Source organism: Dermochelys coriacea, chromosome 3 (genome assembly GCF_009764565.3).
Source record: "Dermochelys coriacea isolate rDerCor1 chromosome 3, rDerCor1.pri.v4, whole genome shotgun sequence".
In the NCBI taxonomy this organism is placed as follows: domain Eukaryota; kingdom Metazoa; phylum Chordata; order Testudines; family Dermochelyidae; genus Dermochelys; species Dermochelys coriacea.
In genome coordinates this window covers 56,343,735-56,355,923 of record NC_050070.1, presented here as the reverse complement: position 1 = coordinate 56,355,923, position 12,189 = coordinate 56,343,735, and the positions used below count along the sequence as shown (strand labels likewise).

Sequence of the window (12,189 nt, the reverse complement as noted above, 5' to 3'; positions counted from 1 at the left end):
AATCATGGAGGGGTTGCTCCAGTCGGTGCCGGGGACTGGTGCAGAGAACTTGGCAACGGGCAGAGAGTTGCAATCATTGCTGGCTTCCTCTAAGGACAGTACTGATGACCTGACTATCTGGGAAATAAGCAGCTGGTGTAGTATTGCATGCTGTATCGCTGGCGTTGGTGTCAGCTGTTTCAGTAGTCCTGAGGGATGCAACTCCTGAACCACCAGTGATACCAGTACTCAGAGGCAGAGTAAATTTCTTGCTGCTGCAAAGGACTCCAGGGTAACTGGCACTGAGACCATATCTGTCTGCTGCGATGCCGCTGAAGTTGATGCTTTTGGCACTGGACTCAACAGTATCTTCTCCAGCACATAGCCAGTTGTGCTGAATTACACACTGATTTGGAGGAGGCATGCTTAGATTTCAGTTGCACTCTACTCGACTACCTCTCACCCCTCTTTCCATGCTTGGAGGGTAGAGATCTTCCCCTGGTCAGATACTCTTCGGAAGATTTATACTTCTTCCGAGGCACAGGTGAAAGAACAGTTGTGGAGGCACACTTCTAACTGAAGCTAAGCACTTGACACCAGGTTGGACCAGGATCGCTCCGACGATGGTTTGAGCACCACCTCCATTAGCAGCAACTTCAGCCTAGCCTCCTTATTCTTTGTTGTCCTAGGCTCGAATTCCTAGCAAATCTGGCACCAGTGTATTTACTCCTCCCTCACACTTAACTACACTGTGGGTCGTTCACCAGCATAGGTTTTGAGCAGGAAGCTCATGGCCTGAAGCCCAGCAACCGGGGCTTGCCTCAGTGCCGGCAGCAGAATACACACATAAAATTTCGTTTTTTAAAACAAAACAACTAACACTTACTAACTATAACAAGTACTAAACTACAAGTATACCATATATACAGAGAAGAGACACAATTGTTCTGGCAATGAACAGGTTCCAATGACCATCATGGGCAATAAGAAGGAACTGAGGGAGGCCGGGGGCAGCTCTGCCCTTTATACCTATATGCAGTGGCACACAACAGCAGATGGTGCTTGAGCTGTCCAACAAGTACTACTGAAGGAAAAAGTTTTGACAGCTGTTCGTGGGCACATAGACACCAAGAACAAAATGCATAAGTACAATCACTTGAAGAAGAATTATAGAAATGTTGGGCTGGAAGGAATCTTTAGAGGTCTTCAGAGTACTTCCCTCTGCATTAAGGCATGAGCAAGTAATCCTAGACCATCTCTGACAAGTATCTCTCTAGTCTATTCTTAAAAACCTCCAATAATGGGGATTCCAAAAAAACTTCTTAGTAGTCTATTCTAGTACTTAACTATCCTTATAGTTGGAAACTTTCTCCTAGTAACTAACCTAAAGCTCCCTTGCTTCAGATTACTTCTTTTCTTACCTTCAGTGGGCATAAAGAACAATGAATCACATCCTCTTTATAACATCCCTTAACACATTTGAAAATGCCCCTTCAGTCTTCTTTTCTCAAGACTAAACGTGCCTAGTTTCTTAATCTTTCGTCATAGGTCAGATTTTCTAAACCTTTTATCATTTTTTGTTGATCTGCCCTGGACTCTCTCCAATTTATCCACATCTTTCCTAAAGTGCGGCACCTAGATCTGGACAGAGACTCCAGCTGAGGCACCACTCGTGCAGAGCAGGACAATTACTTCCTGTCTTATACAACATTCCTGTTACTACTCCCCAGAATTAAGTGAGTCTTTTTTGCAACTGCATCATGTTATTAGCTCATATTCAATTTGCGATTCTCTGTAACTCCCAGATCCTTTTCTACAGTAGTGCCGCCTCACCCATTATTCCACATTTAGTATTTGTGTGTTTGATTTTTCCTTCCTAAGCGTAGTGCTCTGCACTGGTCTTCAGTGAATTTCACCTAATTGTTTTCAGATTACTTCTCTAATTTATCAAGGTCCTTTTGAGTCCTAATCCTGTCCTAGAAAGCACTTGCAACCCTTCCCAGCTTGGTGTCATCTGCAAATTTTACAAGCACACTTTCCAATCCATTATCCAAACCATTAATGAAAATGTTGACAAGTACCAGACCCAGGACAGACTTGTGGGGGAATGCACTAGTTATGTCCTCCCAGTTTGACAGCAAACATTGATAACCTCTCTTTGAATACAATTTTTCAACCAGTTGTCGATTACTGGAAGATAAACAACATTCCTGGAGTGCTACAAGAGGGACATAAAGATCCAGTGAAAATGGTTTAATTGGCCTCCTGAAGATTCCTCTTATGTTGGGGGAATCCCTTGGTGGGTTGATGACCTAGGGATAAAAATACCTACATCCTGGCTACACTACAGCTTCCACAGTTGCTACCAGTAGATCTGCTCCAGTGGTGAATTACACATCTGAATTTTGCCAGGGAAGAGAGCACTAAAGGTATTGATATTTCTCTTTTTTGGTTTGAGGTTCACCATATAGTAAAAATATTGTAGGATTAAAAGAAAAGGGTATTCCATTTAAATAATCATATTTATTATGACAGGTTTCAGAGTAGCAGCCGTGTTAGTCTGTATTCGCAAAAAGAAAAGGAGTACTTGTGGCACCTTAGAGACTAACAAATTTATCTGAGCATAAGCTTTCGTGAGCTACAGCTCACTTCATCGGATGCATTCGATGGAAAATACAGTGGGGAGATTTATATACACACACACAGAGAACATGAAACAATGGGTATTATCATACACACTGTAAGGAGAGTGATCACTTAAGATGAGCCATCACCAGCGGGGGGGAGGGTGAAGAGGAAAACCTTTCATGGTGACAAGCAAGGTGGGCCATTTCCAGCAGTTAACAAGAACGTCTGAGGAACAGTGGGGGGTGGGGTGGGGGGAGAGAAATAACATGGGGAAATAGTTTTACTTTGTGCAATGACTCATCCATTCCCAGTCTCTATTCAAGATAGGCTTGAATAGAGACTGGGAATGGATGAATCATTACACAAAGTAAAACTATTTCCCCATGTTATTTCTCCCCCCCCACCCCACCCCCCACTGTTCCTCAGACGTTCTTGTTAACTGCTGGAAATGGCCCACCTTGCTTGTCACCATGAAAGGTTCTCCTCCTTTCCCCCTACTGCTGCTGGTGATGGCTCATCTTAAGTGATCACTCTCCTTACAGTGTGTATGATAAAACCCATTGTTTCATGTTCTCTGTGTGTGTATATAAATCTCCCCACTATATTTTCCACCAAATGCATCCGATGAAGTGAGCTGTAGCTCATGAAAGCTTATGCTCAAATAAATTTGTTAGTCTCTAAGGTGCCACAAGTACTCCTTTTCTTTTTGCATATTTATTATGAAAGGCAGTTCCTAATAGGAAGGAAGTTGGCTAAAATCTCCAAAGTAAGTTTTTCTAACCATTTTTTAAATCAGTAGACGAGGAGGGTTTGATATGAGGTACAATAAGGAACAAGGGCATGGTTCTGGCAACAATTTATTATGGATGGGTTAACTGCTGTATAATTCTTGGCATTACATGATGTTAGAAAATCTGGATGGAGGAAACAGCATCTCCCAGTCCAGTGCACACATTGAATTAGACAGATATTAATAATGAATGCTCCCTAGACAGAGACATGAGTAGAATCTATTTGGATATTTGTTTTTAAACATGGAAATCTGACAGCTAAACAGGAAGAATGATTATGGTATATAGGAATTGCTATATCAGATCAGACCAATTCTCTATTTATTATGCTGTCTTGTTTCCTTAACTGGCAAGTACCAGAGGCTTCACTGAGAGGTACAAAACACCATATAGTGGACAACTATGGAAAACCTACCCAGAGGTGAAGTTTCTCCCTAACTCACACCAGTTAGTAGTCTGCTTATATCCTGAAGCAGGTGAATATATTTTATCTAAATTTTTAATCCTCCCTACTTTAATGGTGGATGTTCTCATTACCAGAATAAATGTCTAATCATTTTTTGAACCCTACTAAGCTCATGGCCTCAATGCTATCTTCTGTTTATGACTTTCACAGGTAAATAGCTGGATAAACACACTTTTCTTCTCCTTGACAATGTACCTATAAAGCTTTTAAACAACAACAAAAAACTAGTTATTAACCTTTCTGTAACTGTTGTTCTTTGCAAAAAGAAAAGGAGTACTTGTGGCACCTTAGAGACTAACAAATTTATTAGAGCATAAGCTTTCATGAGCTACAGCTCACTTCATCGGATGCATTTCACAAAAGCTTATGCTCTAATAAATTTGTTAGTCTCTAAGGTGCCACAAGTACTCCTTTTCTTTTTGCGAATACAGACTAACACGGCTGCTACTCTGAAACCTGTTGTTCTTTGAGATTTGTTGCTCATGTCCATTCCATGTTAGGTGTGCGCATGCCGTGTGTACCATCACCAGCGATTTTTCCCTCAATGGTATCCATCAGGCTGGCTCTAGCGCCCTCTGGTGCTGCACACTTATGTGCTGGTATAAGGGGAACTACTGGCCCTGCATTCTCTCAGCTCTTTCTTGCCGGCTAACTCCGACTGAGGGGTAGGAAGGTGAGTTGTGAAATAGACATGAGCAACACATCTTGAAGAACAACAGTTACGGAAAAGTTAGTAACCGTCTTTTCTTCTTTGAGTGCTTGCCCATGTCCATTTTACCCAAGGTGACTCACAAACAGTACCCAAGGAGGTGGGCTTGGAGTTCATGGTCATGCAGATTGCAACATTGCTCTCTCAAACCTGGCATCATCTCAAGCCTACTGTGTGATGGCTTAGTGGAAGAAGGCATCATTAACAGTCTGAGTTTAATTTCCCTGTCCTTTGTCCCAGACCTGAGGGCCAGGCAGAAGTTGCACTTCTGGGGCATATGGGACTACCCAAAGCAATGGACAAATGTAGGGCGGCCGTAGCTCACAAGTATAGCCTCTCAACGGAAGAGGTAGTATTTGAAACCTGGCAAGCCAGACATGCCATGCCAGGGAGACAAGGCTCCGAAAAGGGAAAAAGAGGAAAACAATCCTCTTACTATTTAATGCTAACTAACTTTAACTTATGCTAACAAACAACTATAGTGTAAACTAGAATACAAAATCTGAATACAAGAGCTGATGCACTCTCAAAGTGGACATGCTAAAACTCCATCTCAGACCAATGCAATAGAGAAGAAACTAAGGGTGGTTCGCCTGCGCATTACTATATAGGCCCAGTGTCTGGGACAAGAAGGCACAGGGTGCATGCACAGGCCAAACAGGCACTGCTAATGGAAAAATCTCCAATCAAGGGTTCAAGAGATGCATGCACACCTGACCGAAGCACTCACAGGGACACTGCTTGAAGAACATCACATTCTTAATTCATTTTAATGAATATTTCTTTCAACATGGTTTAACTCAGAGCTCAAAACAACAAAACAAAAACTTGATCTACATTCTCAATTGATCTGTTATTCAGTAACAAGCACCACAGCATACCATCTAGGCCATGAACACAGACTATGAGATGTATTCCATCTTCTGAACCTTCATCCTCTTCTGTGCTGAAATAAGGTGCTGACGAAGCCAGTCTGAGAACATCACTATACATAAATCCAGGGAGTTTAAGTTGCTTTAATTCCTCTTTAGCCTGGAGAAAACTGGAACAAAACAATGCTTACTATAATAATTCTGTTATATACCTTATTAAAATCCAATAAATGTAGGGTCTGCAAGAACATAATTTTCCACTGCTTTTTACTTAAATATTTCATTTATTTAGTTCATATAAAGCATAAAAACCATTTATTCCAGACTCAGGCACCCATGACAAATTATTAAAAAAGTGCAATCCAAGATAAGTACAAATAGTGCCAAAATAACAAAAGTAGTCAGTCCCCAAAATCCAAATTTTCCACCTCAGATCTCATGAAATCCTATTCTCCCCATATAAAGTCCCCAGCCACAAACACAAGCTCTCTATCCTCTGAACACCTGAGCAAATTGGTCGGCTTTGAGGCCTATAAAAGGTACACAAAATTCTAGAGTTATTCCTGTCAAGTGCAGTAAACAGCATTCATCTAAATGAAATATTAATGTGAATACAACTGGGTTTAATTCTTTCTTAAAGCCTGATCTGAAGCCCACGGGAAGTCAAAGTAAGTACAGACTCCCATTAACTTTACTGCAGTTTGGATTAGACAGGCACTTAGGGCTGGATGCACAAGAGAAATTAGTCGTTGCAATGCTGAGCATCACAGCAACATAGCTACCTCCTTTCGCAGAGGAAAGTGTTATTAAGCCAATGGGAGAGTTCTCTCCTGTTGACTTAAAGCATCTCCATCACAAGCACTACAGTGCACCACTCTAAGTACTGGAGTGTAGATGTAGCCTAAGTCTAGACTGCAGGGAGATACCTATCTCTGCAAGCAATTCACAGCTGGAATTCACAGGAGTTAGGCACCTATGTTGTTTTAGCAAGAAGAGGGTGGGGTCATGGGAAGGAGACCCTCCTTCAATATTTCCCAACATTTACCAGCTGTTAGGGTACTCACCAGGGACATGGGAGACATCTGGTTCAATTCCCCCTTCCACCTGAGGGATAAAAGGAATTTCAACAGAATCTGCCACCTTTTAGGTGAGTGCTCAACTATTGGGCTGTGGGATATTCCGATGTGAGGTTCACTTCATCTCTCTTGTTGAAGCTGCTGCACTGTAGATAAATAGTGCATGACAGTCATTTGAGCAGAGAGACTGTTTCTTGGAAGACTGCTCTAACCACCAGACTAGATTTCAGAGTAGCAACCGTGTTAGTCTGTATTCGCAAAAAGAAAAGGAGTACTTGTGGCACCTTAGAGACTAACTGTGTTACTAACTGTGTCACTAACACAGTTAGTCTCTAAGGTGCCACAAGTACTCCTTTTCTTTTCACCAGACTAGAGTTATTCTCATGCTTGTGCACATGTGAGAGAGAGACAATGTGGGTGAGGTAATATCTTTTATTGGATCATCCTCTGTTGTGAGAGAGACAAGCTTTCAAGCTTACACGGAGTTCTTCAGATCTGGAAAACATACTCAGAGTGTCACTGCTAAATACTAGGTGAAAGCATATTTCAAGGGACCATACAAGATGAAGTGACCAGTTACACCTCCCCAGTCATGCGTGGAAAGGGTAAGCTTGGGGAGGAGTTTTAATGGATTGTAGATTGTAGATTGTTGTAATAAACCATAAATCCAGTGTCTCTATTCAGTCCATGATCTTTGAGAGAGAAAGGACAAGAGTGAGAGCATACAAGCATGAGAATGACTCTATAGCCTGAAGGTTAGAGCACTCATCCAAGATGTGAGAGACCTAGGATCAAACTGGGGTTTGAATGGGGGGCCTCCCAACCTCCTGGGGAAGTATCCTAACCACTTTGCTAAAAGTTACAAGAGAAATCTTTGTCCTCTCCCGATCGTTGCTGTTTTGTGTGAACTCATCTGGGGGGCCCAATCTGGCAGGCTGCCTCTGAGCACACCTATTGGATTGGGCCCCACACTCAGTTTAGGAGGCCAAATGTTAATCATCTTCCCATGGTTTGTGAATCGCTCTAGGTCTTAGGCAAGAAATATATATCCAGGTGCCTAGAGGGAGGCAGCAGGGCACCTACTCAGAAGCAGAAACATAATTACCAAGAAAGAAAAGGAATACTTGTGGCACCTTAGAGACTAACAAGTCCTCCTTTTCTTTTTTGCGAATACAGACTAACACGGCTGCTACTCTAAAACCTATAATTACCAAGGAAACTTTTACTGTAAAAATGTAGGTGCTGAGTTATTTAAGCACCTACAGGATTAGATGGCAGCTGAGTGGGAATTTTGTGAATCTTAGTGGAGCCTAAAACTGGTACTTAGGTGCATGGACCAGAGGGATAAAGAATGGTAGGAAGGCCTAACTCCTTTTGTGCATCCAGGCCTCAACCTCTATGTCAGATGAGGATGGAGACAATGCTTGCAATTGCCTACCAGCAGCCACTTGTAACAAACTGAAGAATTGGCACTGATGTGCTCCAAAAGGAACCATGTACCATCCTCATTAGTAGAGAAAAAGATCATTATGTGAGGTCTCACAAGTGAGAGTCCGGAAAACAGGGGATACTAAAATCACTTCATCATAAAAAACAACCCTATTCTAAGTGCCCTTGTCCATGCTTATTTATATTTGATTACTGTACATATAGTCCTTAGTATAGATCCAGACTTTATGAATTACTATACATCTATAGCTCTAATAAATGTAAATGGAGAGTATTTTAATGCTCCCATTCTTTACCAGTAGGGGGTTGCACACATTGTAGCTTCTATAGGCTGAGCACAATGCGCCCACCAGGGGCTTCTTATATCCCTCTCTTCCTCCCCCGGCCCCACAAGCACCTTGTATGCCACCTTCCCATGCCCATCCATTTCAGGGTCTCTCTGCTAGTCCCATCACTCCCTTCCTCATGCTTCCCTCTGTGTGCCCCCCCATGTCTCCTCCCACATATAACTGGCTATTCCCCCCACCGCTGCCCCCTTCTCCTCCCAGGTCTCTGTGTTCCTCCCCATCCCATCTCCAAATCTCACCACCACCACTAGAGTGTCTGCTCCTCCTTCCCAGGGCTTCTCCTCCCTCCCTTACCATCTCTCCTCCCCAATTCCTGCTTTCCTTTTCCCAACTCTACTCCCCAACCCTGTGTCTCTGCTTCCATGCCCACTCAACCCCCCTCTGGGTCCCTGCTTCCCACATGACCACCACTCCCTCATCCCCAACCAATCCCTTTAAAGGTCCTGCTTTGCCCCTCATCCGCTCACCCATATTCTAGGTCTCGGTTTCCCCCCCTTTGCCTCCAGGTCCCTCCATCCACCCGCCCCCCCACCCCATTTCTCTCCACCCCCGATTCTACCACCACAACCCAGACCTCCCCAGATTCCTGTTTTTTCTCCCACCATTTCCTATCATCCGATCCCTCCTGCTTTCCCCACTGAATCCCCACTTCTCCCTCACCCCGTCCCCACTTCCCCCCTACAAACCCTCCCTGTAAAGCTCTCTTATTTCTGTTACAGTCTGGGCTATGCACAATGTCCCCACATGGCAAATTAAGCTGCTGCCTCTGATATGTAGGCAGTAAGGGGGCAGGGACAGAGAATTTCCTTTGCCTGCAGCACTGGAGCAGTGGGGGGGCCCTGATTTTCCCCTGAATCAGCCTTCTCCTGTATTCCAATTTGCTGCAAAGATCAATAGGTTTGTGCCCCTGGATGCCTGAAACATTCCCTGTAATTTTGGAATTGGTGGGATGTAGTGTTCCAAAGTTATTGTGTTACAGACAGATGACAAAAAATTGCCATTGAGTTGAGTGTTACACCTCACTTTGCTTGATCACTTATGCTGGGCAGCTAGTTTTGTTGTCTTAAACAATTTTGTAATTCATGATGGGGCCTTTTCCTTTACCTACTATGTTAAGTTTTCATTTTATAAAACACCATGTTTCTTTTTTTCTGAGATCCTGAAATATTTCTATTCTGTAATTCCTCATTTTAAAGCATGTTTTAATGTAAATTTATTCAACATATAAATCTCAAAGTTTCAATTTTGCTTTAAACTTGCCAAACAATGTGAGATAAGTAGAAGTGATAACTGGAATTCTGTGTTAACATACGCTTTCTAACAAGCCTCTAAAACCTGAAAAGTTAGCTGTGTGTGCAGGAGAAAATAAATCCATAATTCATCAACCTGGAAGATATCTTGATCAAAGACCATGTTTCTTTCCCCTCTGAATACCATATTTTAAGTTTTTCAAAATTTAAAGAGACTTTGTTTTAAAATGATCACTTACGCTAGCATTTGAGGTTTGGGGGAGCTTTCATACCAGGAAATAGATGAAGTTGAGCTGCAGGATGTGCTGCCTGGTTGTTTTGTTATTGCATCAGATTTGCTTTTTGAAGAACATATAATACTGCAAGGAGAGTCTCTCAGCACAGAGGGAAAAGACAAACAACCAGGAGTACAGATAGGAGCCATATTCATTCCATCTCTTAGATGCTCGCTGTCAATCCTTTCAAATCTCAAAGCTTTTTCTTCCGTTAGACCATGATTCTGCTCAAAGTCAGCATTTGTATCTCCATCTAAAATATTACTATAATCCGTTTCTTCATAATACCCATTTTCAACCATTTCTTGATCCTGCTCCTCCTCCTCATCCTCCCGTTGCGAAGACCCAACAGTTTGTTTTTCAGATGTTTCCTTTTGAGGACTATCAGGATTGCTGTTGTCAGTAGGGCAAATATCAGAAATATCTGTACTGCTTCTCGAGCCAAAGTAGTTTTCTACAAGACCTTGTTTCACAATATCGATACTGCTGGTTGATGAGAGATTATTTGCATCTGGGTGAGTCTCACTTTCAACTGTTGGCAATTCCTCAATTGTTTGCCTTAATTCTAAAGGTTTGTTATGTTTTCCCTCATTTGTTTTCTCTACATTACACTTAGCATTACTAGATACTGAACCTGAAACAACACATGGTTCTCCCAGATAAATAACTTCTGAATGTAATTCAGTTTCTCCTTCTGTAGTGTTCTGATGCCTATCAAGGCTTGGAGAGTCCTTAAAAACTATGTCAAAGTTTGCACGTGAGCTGTAATTTTTCATCTCAGTAGATATATCTTCATTTGAAGCAACTAACTGTAAAGAATCTTTTATGTCTGAAAGTGAGGAATGCAGAGAGACAGTTTCATTGTGTGAATGCCCTGAAAATACAACACACTGTTGCTGTAAAATGATATTTGATTTTTTACTGTCATCACATTTTGGCAAATCAATTGTTCCCAGATCTAATATAGTTTTGCTGTCACTTAGTTGGCATTCAGGTACAAGTGATATCTTTGAATTTTCATCAGGTGAAAGCTCATCATCATCTGACGGTAGAGAGTTTATGGATGTCAGGGATGACTGTATTTCACTCAATGCACTAGTACTCTCAGTACAATAGCTTTCTATTGCATTTTTTATGTAATCTGGTTTTAGTAAAAGCTGAGGAAATAGTCTTTCACTGTTGTAAGCACTTTGCCCTTGAATGGTTTCAAAAAACACATCAGGGTTGGAGTGTGTTGCAAAAGAGCTTGGTTCACTTTCTACACCTGAATCTGAAAACCTAGATGAGGCATAAATGACACTAACATCTGGTAACTTAACCGTGTCTCCACTTATGGCAACATGAGTCTCTTTTGTAGAAAGAGCAGAATGATTGCTTTTTATTCTTGTCAAGGCATCTCCAATATGTTGAAAGTTAATTTCTTGGACATCGTCCTTTTCAAGCACCAGTATCTGTTCCCCCGAGTTAGCTTTACTTCCAGATTCTGCAGTCTGAAAGTTGGGCACCTGTAAATTCTCTCCATCTTGCAGAAATTCTGCCCATGACCCAGTACGAACAGTCACTTTCTCCCCTTCATAAGGATTCTTGTTACTTGGTTTGACCTCAATTGTCCTCACTCTTGATGAAGTTGGCTGACAGCCAGGACAACCTTCAACTGTGCTTCTAGGTGTCAAGATGCTATCCACCTGTGTTACTCCAGTACCTGCCTGGGAGATATTAAGTCTGCCAAAAATGGTGGAATGTGCACAATGAGAGAACACAGGGCTACACTGGCTTTGCAGAACATGGTCAGTTTGGGCAGATTTTTGTTCAGTTCTAGATGGCAAACATCTAAGTTCTTTTTGACTTATTTGCCTCGTGCAGGTCCTTGTGTCACAAGCAAAGTCACCTATTGCTGGATCCAGTCCTTTCTGATGAGATGAAGGCCTGCCTTCATAGCATTTAGAGACATCCTCTGGTGCTGTGTTTTTCAAACATTTGTAGCCTACCAAGATCACAGAGTCCTTAGAATTCTGTTTTACTAATTTTTTTGTGTTTTCAGTTTTCATTGTTTTCATTAATTTAGTAACCTTAACTTTGGATTTATTTATATCTTCATTTTTCCCTTTCAAAGACTTTGTTAGCTGCTTTTCACTTTCTGAATGCCAAATGTTGGAGGCACCTGCAGGTCTGATTTTCAAGTCTGGGCTAGAAAAACCAGCTACAAAACCTTCTTCAGCCTCAAATTTATCCAGCTTATTGGACTCTGACTTCTGAAGATTTTCAACTGCCACCCAGGGTACAGCCAAATCTTTTAACCCCAAAAAAAGAAAAAAAAAGTGAGAAAAGGAAAGTACAGTTTATAACA

At 41.9% G+C, this 12,189-nt stretch overlaps 1 protein-coding gene across 8 annotated transcripts in view; it reads right to left on the bottom strand.

Annotated features, from left to right (window-relative positions):
• The window catches only part of FAM135A (family with sequence similarity 135 member A), a 124,870-nt gene that overhangs the window by 29,007 nt on the left and 83,674 nt on the right, over positions 1-12,189 (bottom strand). For all 8 annotated transcript variants that reach the window (XM_038395139.2, XM_043510446.1, XM_038395142.2 and 5 more), the window contains 2 exons: positions 9,807-12,132; positions 5,455-5,615 (listed from right to left, as the gene is read on the bottom strand). In XM_038395139.2, coding sequence (XP_038251067.1) covers positions 5,455-5,615; positions 9,807-12,132 — 2,487 coding nt within the window. The remainder of the gene's footprint in view (positions 1-5,454; positions 5,616-9,806; positions 12,133-12,189) is intronic.